Source organism: Bos javanicus, chromosome 7 (assembly GCF_032452875.1).
Source record: "Bos javanicus breed banteng chromosome 7, ARS-OSU_banteng_1.0, whole genome shotgun sequence".
NCBI lineage: Eukaryota > Metazoa > Chordata > Mammalia > Artiodactyla > Bovidae > Bos > Bos javanicus.
This window is the reverse complement of record NC_083874.1, coordinates 2,471,856-2,484,037: the sequence shown is the minus strand read 5'-3', so window position 1 is coordinate 2,484,037 and position 12,182 is coordinate 2,471,856. Positions and strand designations below refer to the sequence as shown.

General features: G+C 40.5%; 2 protein-coding genes across 3 annotated transcripts in view; both read left to right on the top strand.

The window, feature by feature from the left end:
* RNF187 (ring finger protein 187) overlaps positions 1–11,630 on the top strand; it is an 88,734-nt gene extending 77,104 nt beyond the window's left edge. The window contains exons 8-10 of the mRNA XM_061424566.1: positions 4,159–4,281; positions 4,581–4,670; positions 6,032–11,630. The gene's annotated coding sequence lies outside the window, so the exon portion shown is untranslated. The remainder of the gene's footprint in view (positions 1–4,158; positions 4,282–4,580; positions 4,671–6,031) is intronic.
* ZFP2 (ZFP2 zinc finger protein) lies at positions 6,109–11,630 on the top strand. Of its 2 annotated transcripts, XR_009737295.1 has the most exons (2): positions 6,109–7,856; positions 11,389–11,630. XR_009737295.1 is itself a non-coding variant. In XM_061421322.1 (1 exon), the coding sequence occupies exon 1, from the start codon at positions 6,109–6,111 to the stop codon at positions 7,501–7,503; it is 1,395 nt and encodes a 464-aa protein (XP_061277306.1). In that variant the 3' UTR covers positions 7,504–11,630. The 2 variants fall into 2 exon arrangements, 1 of the variants encoding a protein (XP_061277306.1); XM_061421322.1 differs by having other exon boundaries at positions 6,109–11,630.
* Positions 11,631–12,182: the final 552 nt, after the last annotated feature.

The window sequence follows — 12,182 nt, the reverse complement described above, 5'->3', positions numbered from 1 at the left end:
CTTTATAAAGTATATTTTCATTATTAAAATATTCCTGTTTATTCCATTTGATATTTGGCCTTTTTAAAGGATAACAATATCAAAAAACTCAGTGTTTTATATTTGAGGAAACCTCTGCATGAAGGAGATAAACCCATGAAGCTGCTTATTTCAAATACCATGATTTACCATGAGCTTAATGTAGTGCTGGGGAGAAAAAAACCCATAATAAGTGGAAAGGAGAAAGGGAGAAAACATCTTAAGAGATTAGCAACAAATACATTTTATGACTGGTACAGTTAAGTTTCATTGTAGCTTTTTAAAATGGCTTTCTATACTAATCTGCCCAGGGTTCCATAGTGTGCTTCATAGTAGGGACAAGCTCTGCGGCCTGTGGCAGGAGTGGAGGGGGTAGTAGGTTCTGCACTTGAGGGAATGAGAAGAATCTAGGAAGGTAGAGAAGACCAACATAACCCATCAGAGTCTAAATTTGGGCTTTTAATTTTGCCTTATTATTAACATTGAAAGTAAGTTAATTTTTTGGAAAAAGAATATAATATTTATTATTGCTTTTTAATGCATTGTTTTTTAAAATGAATTTTATTATTATTATTTTTTAAATTTTGGGGCTGCATTGGGTCTTTGTGGCTGCACGTGGCTTTCTCTAGTTGTGGTGAGCACAGTCTGCTGTCTAGCTGAGGGGTGTGGGCTTCTCATTATGGTGGCTTCTCATTGCAGTGCACAGGCTCTAGGGCATGCAGACTTCAGTAGTTGCAGTGCCTGGGCTCAGTAGTTACAGCGTGTGGGCTTAGATGCTCCATGGCATGTAGAATCTTTCCGGACCAAGCATTGAACCTGTGTCCCCTGCATTGATAGGTGGATTCTTAACCACTGGACCACCAGGGAAGCCCAGAAAGAGGGTATCATATTTATGATCTATTACCTTTTTCATAAAGGGGCTTATATTTTATTTCCACATATATTCTACCTTACCTGTTTGATACAGTCTCCTCCCTGTTTTTTATTTGCTTTTGCCTGCTGTATCTTGTCTGTGTGTTTGCGTGCTCAGTTGCTCAGTCATGTCTGACTCTTTGTTACCCTATGGACTGTAGCCCACCAGGCTCCTCTGTCCATAGGATTCTCTAAGCAAGAATACTGGAGTAGGTTGCCGTTTCCTCCTCCAGGGGATCTTCCCGATCCAGAGGTTGAACCTGCATCTCCTGTATCTCCTGCATTACAGGCAGATTCTTTACCACTGAGCCACCTGGGATGCCCATGTCTTTTCTCTAGCATCCCCACTTTTTAAAACTTTTTGGTTTGTGTTTTGTGTGTCTCTTATATGTATGTATGTGTTAGTTGTTCAGTTGCGACTGACTCTTTGCAGCCCCATGGACTATAGCCCACCAGGCTCCTCTGTCCATGTAATTATCCAAGGTCTTTTGTATGTGTCATATAATTGTATTTTAAGCCAATTTTACTGCTTTTCTCTTTTAATAGATAAAGCCAACCCATTTACATTTGTTGTTATACATGTATTGACTCTTTCTTTTGTTATTTAATGATTTATCATTATTATGCTTTCTTGTTTCTTCCTCTTTCTTTAGAACATTTTTCAAACTGATGATTTTTCTCATTTCTTTTTTTCCTTTCATAAAACGGAATTTCTGCCATGTATTTATATACTACTAGTAGCTACTTTTGGTGACAGAGGATAAGATGGTTGGATGATATCACTGATTCAGTGGACATGAACTTGGGCAAACCCTGGGAGATGGTGAAGGACAGGGAAGCCAGGCATGTTACAGTCCATGGGTTTGTGAAGAGTCCAACATGACTTGGCAACTGAACAACAAGTAGCTTTTACTTTTCTCGACAATATTTGTCAGTAATTTTTAACATGTTTTTGTTATTTTAATATGTTGATTTAAAAGTACTAGGAGAAAATAAATAATGAGGTAGAAAGAAATACAGTAAACTCTGTGCCTCAGGGTTGACACTTTTTCTAGAGTTCATAGCCAGTAGGATGTAAAATATCCAAATTGCTTGGAAATTGGTTTCATTCCATCTCTGAACTCATCAGTCCTTTTCTCTCTTTTGCCTATTCACATATTACAGTGCTCTCTGTCCTTAAATGCAACCTTTTCCATTGCTTTATTTCCACAACTTATTCCTTACTTCTTTTCATACAGTTTTTTTTTTTTCTCATCTTTACAAAAAGTTTGAAGTAATTTCATCTGGCTGCTTCTGATTCCTCATCTTCCATTTATTGTTTTATCCACTGTAAGCTGACTTCTTCCTTCATTCTTCTGAAATTAGCTAATTTTCAAATCAGACATTCTTTTCAACCATCAAGCTATTTGACCTACCTGACTTCTGATAGTGTTGACTAGCCCTTCTTCCTTGAAACCCCTTTCCCCCCGAGTTTCAGTCCTGAGTCTCTTTCCATCTCCCTTTCTGTCTTTCTCTCACTCTTACGCTTGCTGAGAGTTTCTGGGATCTTTTCTTGGCTTTCTGACAACATGAGGAGTTGGATGGCCTTGGGTTCAAGCTGTATGACTTGAATGTACTAACCTTTTTGATCCTCAGATTCCTCATCGGTAAAACGATGACTTTAATTCTATCACTTTGGCAGGTTGTCCTTTGGGTTAAATGAGCTGAGGCATATGAATCTCCTCTTGGTACAAAACTGAGTACAAGTTGAGTTATCATTTAGTGTAACTGCCACTCAGTTAGTGTTCCCTCTTGTATTAGTTAGGGTTCTCCAGAGAAAGAGAACCAACAGGATATATGTCGATATACAGAGAGGTTATGAGGAGTTGGCTCACACAGTTATGGAGGATGAAAAGTTCCCATGACCTTCCATCTGTACTGCAGAGGGCCCAGGAAAGCCAGTGCTTCAGTCCCACTCCAAACCAAGGGGTGTGAGATCCAGTGACTGAGGATCTAAGTCCTGGTCTGAGTCTGAAGGCTCAAGAACTAAGAGAGTTATGTTGAAGGGCTGGAGAAGTTGGCTATCTCCGCTCAAGCAGAGAGAGCAAATTCACCTTTCTTCAGCCTTTTTGTTTTGTGTGGGCCCTCAGTGGAGTGGACGATGCCCTTCCACCTTTTTGTTACTCAATCTACCTATTCAAATGGGAGCACTCTCACAGAAATACCCGGAAATAATGCTTTACCAACTCTCAGATCATACCTTAGCCCAGTCAAGTTGACATGTGAAATTAACCATCACACTTATCAAACATAGTGATTTCTTAGTTTTATTTCCTCGTCTAAGAGATGGAAAACAAGGCCCAAATGGGCTTGTAAGTTTGAAATGCCATTTTCAAGTCAAGCTGGGTGTTTTGTTGGTTGTCTCACAGACCAGCCACATTCTAGATTTATCCTATTTATACATGCTTTCCCCCCATTAACTGGAGTTTTTACCCAGTTATTGTAAAGCCTAAAGTTCCATGTGCTGTCTCTACAACTTTGAGCCTTAGGGAGCTCCAGAGACCTAGCTGTGAGTTCCCCTGCTCTCACTGGATATGCTCCCACCTAGTGGGAAGGGCTCCCCACCCAACTGGCTCCCGTCAGTCTGGCCAGGTACACTTGTACTAATCCTCAACCTAATGGTTTTTTACCTTCCTACCAGCTTGAAAATGTTTAAACAAGCCAATCATATCTTCCCATGGTAGCCAAGGGTCATATCGCCCTCCTGTCAGTATAAAGCCTGCCTCCCACAGCCCATGCTGGCTCACTGTTTCTGAGTATGACCACCAAATGGTCTTGCATGGTGTGGCGTGTCCTCCCCCAGGTTGTGAGAATATGTGACTAATAACTGCTGTCAGTCTCTTCTGTCCAGTGCTGTGTGTCATATATTTGGTCATCTTATGCTATTTAGGGTGGGGAATCCATCCTTTCATCAGTGGGGTAAATAGGATACAATCAGAATACCATCTACTCTTCTCCACTGCTAATCTAGAGCAGCCTTCAATGTCTTTCCCTATTACTCCTTATGTCTGTCCCTGATTGTTTCATAATAATGTCTGTTGCAGATATTCAGTTTCTTTTGGAAGGTAACATTTTCTCTCACAGATCTCTTTATCCTATCCTGTCTAATGCTGCTTGTTTTTTGTTATTTTTGTTTTACTTCCCTCAGAGGTGTTATTGGCATAATTTTTTTTAAGCAGGAATTTATAGTTTCAGGATTCAAGGATGTGTCTGCGGACTTCACCTGGGAGGAGCAGATCCATCTAGATTCTCCTCAGAGGAACCTGTATGGGGAAGTGATGCTGAGAAACTATAGGAACCTGGTTTCACTGGGTAAGGACTTCTTGTAACTCAAAACCTACCTATTACCATCTTTCCTACCACTGACAGCTTGTATAGCCTCTGGAATTTTTGAATTTGTACTTGAAATCCTGATACTACAGGACATTATTTTAGGGTAGTTCCTTGGTGTCCTCTCAAGGTGAAAGGTCTTTTCTGTAGAGAATGGAAAAATGGGAAATCTCAGAAGCCACATACTTCCAGAAGCCCTGAAAAGGAAGGGATAAGACATGCTGGGAGTGATTTTTATGCTCAGTTCAGAACTCAAATGTAGTGTTTTTCTTCCTAAGCAGGACATCAGCTTTCCAAACCTAATGTGATTTCTCAGCTGGGTTGAGAACTGAACCTGATGACAAAAGAACATCCTGGGTGCATCTCCCCAGGTAAGGATCAGGCTGCAAATACCTGTTTTATGAGTGTCACCTTGGGGAGAAACCACTTCAGAGGTCCCTGAGTCTCTTGAGACCTGTACCATTTGCTGTGTGTTTGTATTTGTCTAACAGTGTGAATATATACCCTATGTCCTCTGTGTTGTTACTGGGTAGCACTTGTTGGTACTTCACACTTGACTGGATAGGCCTTCTTTGAGGTTACTTGGTGGTGTGTGTGTTTTACAGGTGGACCCTGCTTGGCTTTCCACTTTTTCTCTTCTTCTGTGTAACTGGGTCAGATTAGAAGGATAAAGTCCAGTTCATGCATATCTTTTGCTTTCACAGTAGAGCTTCCTGCCCATAGGCCTTTGATCTCTTGGTTCACTGTTATTTCTGCTCTGGTAATTTTGATCAACCTGACAAGTGGATTCTCAGACTGTAGTTTCCTGTCCTCTGCCTCTCATTGCTTCCAGGCCACTATATCTGGGATAAGAAATGGGATCAGTGAAAACAAAGTCTTGAGTGGTTACAAGGCCTTTCCTCCTGCCCCATTTCAAGCAGTTCAACAGATTCTCCCCTACCTGCCTCTACCACTAGTTCTTATTTTCAAGGAATGGGTATTTAGAAAAGGGTAGGGCCCTTTAGGATTCTCTTCCCTAAACAGAGTGAGAAAATCACAGGCTCCTTGGGCAGAAGGGAGGAGCTCTTTGAGATTGTGCCATCCTCCCTTGAGAGTTTAAGTTTCAAGTGTGTTCTGATACTTTATCTTCCAGACAAATATGTACCCTAAGGGTAGTTTATATACATTAATTTACTTAGTCCTTATGAGATTATTTGCATCCTCATTTTATATCTGTGAAACTCAGATTCAGAGAAACAAGTAAGTACTTAAGATGCTAAGTGTTAACAGCTAGTGTTTAAACCCAAGTTTGTCTGCCTCCAGTGTAAACAATCTTTTCACTATGTCACACTACTATGTTTTATGAGGATTTAATATCAGAATTATAGGCAGCCTGCAGAAAAGAAGAAACTGCTGGTAAATCTGCTATGGCTTCCTAATCCCAACTTCTCTGTATATCTTCTCTTAGTTCCATATTCCTTTTTTAGCCTTGTCCAACAGTTGGTGATTTCAGTATCTGTCCCTCCTGCATATAGGCTCACTCTTTCCTCTGCTTACCTGCTTCTAGTTCCTCTGTTATTTACCGGTGGCTCACTGTTCTTTCCCTACCTTCCAATTCTCTTCCTAATTATAGGGACATCCTTGGAAGCTCTCAAATGTGCCATATAGTTATTCTCAGTTGCATTCTCTTATTCCCATCTTATACAGGTTTCAATCTAGTATAGAAACAATTTTGAATTTTTATTTTTTTCAGACTGGAAGACCAAGACTTGAAACAAAAGAGTCAACAACGAAGCCCAAGTTCTTGAAGATTTATCTTATGGGGTAATAATGGAAAGGGAAGGTCTCTGGCATTCTTCTTTAGGGGAAACCTGGGAACCTGATAATTGGTTAGAGGGGCAACAGGAAAACCAGGATAGACATTTGGGCCAAGTGCACATTACCCATAAGGAAACCCTCACTGAGCGAAGGACATGTGGAGGTAATGAACTTGAAAGATGCTCCAGTCAGGGTTCAATCATTGATATACAACAAACTATTCCTGTGGGGAAAAGTCCTCACAACTGGAATTCACATGGAAAAGACACTAAACAAAATGCTGAATTAATTAAAACTCAAAGAATATTTGCTGGAGAGAAAGTCTATGAATGTAATGAGTGTGGGAAAACCTTCAGCCAGAGTTCGTCTCTTCTTAAGCACCAGAGAATTCATACGGGGGAGAAACCCTATAAGTGTAATGTATGTGAGAAGCACTTCATTGAACGTTCCTCACTTACTGTACATCAAAGAATTCATACTGGAGAGAAACCCTACAAATGTAATGAATGTGGGAAAACCTTCAGTCAGAGCATGAACCTTACTGTTCATCAAAGAACTCATACTGGAGAGAAACCATATCAATGTAAAGAGTGTGGAAAAGCTTTCCGCAAGAATTCATCCCTTATTCAACATGAAAGGATTCATACTGGAGAGAAACCCTACAAATGTAATGAATGTGGTAAAGCTTTTACCCAAAGTATGAATCTCACAGTGCATCAAAGAACTCACACAGGAGAAAAACCCTATGAATGTAATGAATGTGGAAAAGCCTTCAGTCAAAGTATGCATCTTACTGTACATCAGAGAAGTCATACTGGAGAAAAACCCTATGAGTGTAGTGAATGTGGAAAAGCCTTTAGTAAGAGCTCAGCTCTTACCCTGCATCAGCGAAATCATACTGGAGAAAAACCCTACAAATGTAACAAATGTGGGAAATCCTTTAGCCAAAGTACATACCTTATAGAGCATCAGAGACTTCATTCTGGAGTAAAACCTTTTGAATGTAATCAGTGTGGGAAAGCTTTCAGTAAGAATTCATCTCTTACTCAACATCGGAGAATTCATACTGGAGAGAAACCTTATGAGTGTATGGTATGTGGAAAACATTTCACTGGGCGATCATCCCTTACTGTACATCAGGTTATTCATACTGGAGAGAAGCCTTATGAATGCAGTGAATGTGGAAAGGCCTTCAGCCAGAGTGCATACCTTATTGAGCATCAAAGAATTCATACTGGTGAGAAGCCCTATGAATGCGATCAGTGTGGAAAAGCCTTCATTAAGAATTCATCCCTTATAGTGCACCAGAGAACTCATACAGGAGAGAAACCCTATCAGTGTAATGAATGTGGAAAAGCCTTCAGTCGGAGTACAAATCTTACACGGCATCAGAGAACTCATACGTGAGGAAAACATGGGACCCTTCATCATGATTAACTCTTCAGTGGTAATCAGATAAATCATGTAATATAGAAACCTAATAAATGTAATGATCCCAGTAATTTTTTAGTTGTATAATATACCATGTCAGAAAATACAGACCACTGCAGAGAAACCACATAAAAGTGGAGAGAAATCTTGATTCAGAAAGTAAAACTTACTTTATACCAGAACATTTAAATAACTAATGTTCTAAGCAGTGAGGATTCATGCTGAAGATAAGTTCTATTGTATTATACTGCAGATTCTCCTTTGGACATCAGAGACTTCACACTGGAGAGAAAATGTGAGAGTGCTTAACTGGACAGCCCAAAGACCTGGTATGTAGTCCTGATCTGCTACTAACTTGGACAAGTCACTTACTTTCACCAGGTCCCAGTGTCCTTATTTGGTAAATGAGGGATTTTTAGATTTAGAAGGCTCCAAGATCGCTACAATCTACAATCCCATAAATATAATGAATGCTTGAAAATCCTTGATTTTTCACCATCTTATATATGTTATCTAGATGCTCCTATTCCACAATCTGGTTTCCCTGAATCTGTTCAGTCAAAATTTTGTACCTCCACCAACTTCTATGATTGTTTCATGTCCTCCTCTACACCCTTTTACTTTCTCCTCTGAAATATTGGCTGGTTGCTACCAGATGACAGAATAATTGTACAGATCTTAACACAATAGCATGCTGTTTTAATTCTCCAATAACAGTCATTAAACTATTGTTAATAAGCTAATTATTTAGAAAACAATATAACAAATATAGTCTTAGAGTACATAGGATTCAAACACATCTTTGGATTGTACTCTTAACTATCAAAGTGATAAGGAGAGGAAGCTAAACACTAACAGACATGAGAATCTGATGTTATTAACAAAATCTTTACAACTCATAAAATATTGAAAACAGTCATAGGGAGAGATTTTATAGATCTATAGTTATGAGAGTAGTTAAAGCAATTTCATTTATAGGTGATAAAAATGATTAGGAAATCAAACTGAAAAAGATAGTCTTTGTTTTCCTAGGGCTAAACTAAGAAACTAGCAGTGGGATGGGAGAGAAAAGGAAGAATTCAAGCAATGATAAGGCAGGATCTAGGTATAGTGGTAATTAAGTGTGAGCACTCAGATTTATTTAGGTGGATGGCTGCCATAATTAACACAAAAAGTTGACTGACTTTGTGGGGCAATGATGAGTTTGGTCTGGGGGCATTTTATGAGTGAGTAGTATCCAAATGAAGATTACTGATAGGCAGTTGAATAAGTAGAAGGGTGGTGATAAAAGGGGATTCTGGGAGTACTGTCTTTAAATGCAGTAAGTGGAAGGCTAAACTAAGAAGCTTTGCTGGTAGCTCAGCTGTTAAAGAATCCGCCTGCAATGAGGGAGACCTGAGTTTGATCCCTGGGTTGGAAAGATCCCCTGGAGGAGGGCACGGCAACCCACTTCAGTATTCTTGCCTGGAGAATCCCCATGGACTGAGGAACCTGGTGGGCTACAGTCCATGGGGTCATAAAGAGTCAGACATGAATTAGCACACACAAGTGGGAGATGTCAAATTAGTAGAAGCTGAGGAGAAAAAACAGGCAAAAAAAAGAAAAACAGAAAAATCAGGAGAAGGTGGTGGCATAGAAGTAAAAGAATTTTAGCATAGAGATAGATTTTCAAATGCTACAATAAGGTAAAAATAGAAAATGGCCTTTGGTTTTTTATAATCTCTAATTTTTAGCGGGTTGAAGAGTGAGTTAAAGGTTGAAAAGGACTTAATAGCTTGATTGACAAAGGAGAGATTTAGGAAGGTAACTAGAGGGAGACTGTGGTTGAGAGAGGGAAAGCTTTTGGCTACAAATAACAGAAAGCCCAAAAAACAATGGCTTGCAAGCAAACAGGGATTTGTTTTTCTCCCATAACTAATCTGGAGGTGCTTGGCACTGTTTCAAAGGCAAAATAATTCAGTGCCTTGAGTGTCATGACTTTTTCATCAAGTCACAGGATGGCTCCCATAGTTCAGGTAAAATATCTGCATTCAAAGCAGGAAGAAGGGGTGGGTAGCACCAGCAACATCTGTGCCTTTTATCAGAAAAGGTTTTCCCAGAAGCCCTCAGCAGACTTCTGATTACATCTTATTGACCATAGGTGCTGTGTTGCATGGAGGCTAGGAGCAAAGGAGTCAGAAAAAAATATTTAGCTCTTCCAGCCTCTATAGTGGAGTTTAGGTAAGCAAAGGGGGGGATTGAGAAAGGTGTTGATTTAGCCAACAAATAATCTGCCAGGAGCGTTTGTATGATTTAAGGCAGAAGAATTGAGCATGTTTATCACTGCATGGGAGAGCCTGAAAGTGCAGAGAGGAGGGAATGTGCAGTTCAAAGTGGGGAAATCAGATCTAGGACAGAGGCAGAGGCCACAGGGATCTTTTTCAACAGGAGGAAGGAAACTTTCCACTGGGAGAGGGGCGAACAAGAAACAATGGGTACAGAAGATATTTCTGGATAGCAATGGAGGTTTCCCATGGACTCTTGAGTGTTTGGAACTACATCATTTTGATCTCTATGGGCTACAGGACCTCTACAGAGTTTAAAAAAAAAAAAAAAAGGCAAGGACTAAGGGGGAATGAAACAATTAATTATAACCTCAGAAACTTAGATTTTAAATAATGTCTCTCCCTTACACCAGCTTCTTCCTTTCCCTTCATATATTTGTTTTTCTTGTTCCCCACCTGATCTCAAAAGATAGAAATGAAGGGAAGAAGGAAGCAGAGAGGCAGAAAATAGATGAAAAATGAAAATGTAGCAAAATTAAAGGCTCAAAGGGAGGCAGAGGACGAGGAGGAGAGGAAGAATAAAATGTACTAAAGCCTATAAGATGGATGTGATAACCCCAAATTGGTAAAATGTTAACCTTTAGAGGGAGCAGCAGGAGAAGTGGGTCAGATAAATGAAGGTTTCACTTTTTCAGGAGTTTTGGAAGCTTCGGGTCCTCATATGTCAGTGCTCAGCCATCCTGAGCAACAAGGAAAGCGGAAACTCCTGCACCTTTCTTCCCAGCAGGGGCAGGATTCCTGGGACCCTGGGCAAGGCACTTAATGTATCGCTGTCTCAATTTTCTTATTTGTTAACAGTGCAGACCTTATAGCTTTGGATTACATTCAGTACTAATGTAAAATGCTTAGTGCCCAACACATATTAGTGCTAAATAAATATTATCATTTTCATATATATGAACAATATCCAAACTTGTTAGCATGGCATCCAGAGCCTTTAATTATCTCAATTATCTTGGGCTCTCAAAGCAAATACCTTGTAGGAAGGTTATATAATTGTAGGAGGCTCTCTCCTCCTCCTATTACCCCACTGCTGTAACAGCCTTCTAACTGCTTTCCCTGTATTAGCTCTAGCCCCACCACAGCCTTTTCTCCCCAAAGCAGACCACTGATTCTGTCAAAATGTATTCAGCCACACCACTCTTTTGCTTAAACCCCTTTGATGGTTTCCTATAACGTATAGAATAAACCCAAACTTTTTACCATGGCCTTCAAGCCCTCTAGTCCCTTCTAATCTCCTCTCCCGCTCTCCGTTGTTGACTGCCCTCTCCTGTCATAGTGGCCTTCTTAAACCACAGACTCACCAACAACGCCTCTATCTCTGGTCAGCATTTCTGTTCTCTTCCCAATATTCACATGTTTTCCTTCCTTACTGCATTCAGATCTCTGCTCAAATGTTACCTCCTCAAAGAGAACTCAAAGTACTACTTAAAATAATCCCCACTTCCCCACCCAGTCACACTCTAAACCTAACAGCCTAAGTGTGTCATCCGTTCAGTTCAGTCACTCAGTAGTGACCGACTCTTTGCGACCCCAGGGACTGCAGCACGCCAGCCTTCCCTGTCCATCACCAACTCCCGGAGCTTGCTCAAACTCACGTCCATGGAGTCGGTGATGCCATCCAACCATCTCATCCTCCATTGTCCCCTTCTCCTGCCTTCAGTCTTTCCCAGCATCATTCCAATGAGTTAGTTCTCTGCATCAGGTGGCCAAAGTATTGGAGCTTCCGCATCAGTCCTTCAGTGTGTCATCACTACCTAATAAAATATTTTCTGTTTATTGAGTACTACCTCTAGTAGAATTCAACCTGCAACAGTGCTGTTGTTCAGTCGCTCAGTCGTGTCTTTGCTACCCCATGTACGGCAGCATGCCACGGTTTCACTGTTTCTCCGGTCCTTAGAACAGTGCCTGACACAAGCGGACACTCCAAAGGTGTCTACAGAATGAAATAGTAAAAACGAAAACAGAATGCCATAAGTAAACACTGCTTTCTAAGATGTGGCCAACAGTTCCCTAATTGACACATCTCAGGTCTCATTATTGACTTTTTTTTGGCGGGGTGGGGTTGGGGGGAGATAAAACCCTTTCATGTTTACTTTCCGAGCTCCCAGAAAATACATATTCAAAGGCAACTAAATATCTCCAGTTGGAGTTTTCTATACTTTATCTCATCCTTGCCCGCCTCCGCAAGATACTGTCCACAAAAATAAATACCATCTCTCTAAACAGCACCCAATTGTACAATACAAACTCCTTGGCATCAGGGCTCCTTGCTAAGACGTGGAGAACCAAATTTATTCTACCTCGTGGACGTTTCTCGCACCATGCCCT

Coding starts and splice junctions, on each gene's coding strand:
- ZFP2 (XM_061421322.1), top strand. CDS start 6,109: ATGGAAAGGGAAGGTCTCTGGCATTCTTCTTTAGGGGAAACCTGGGAA.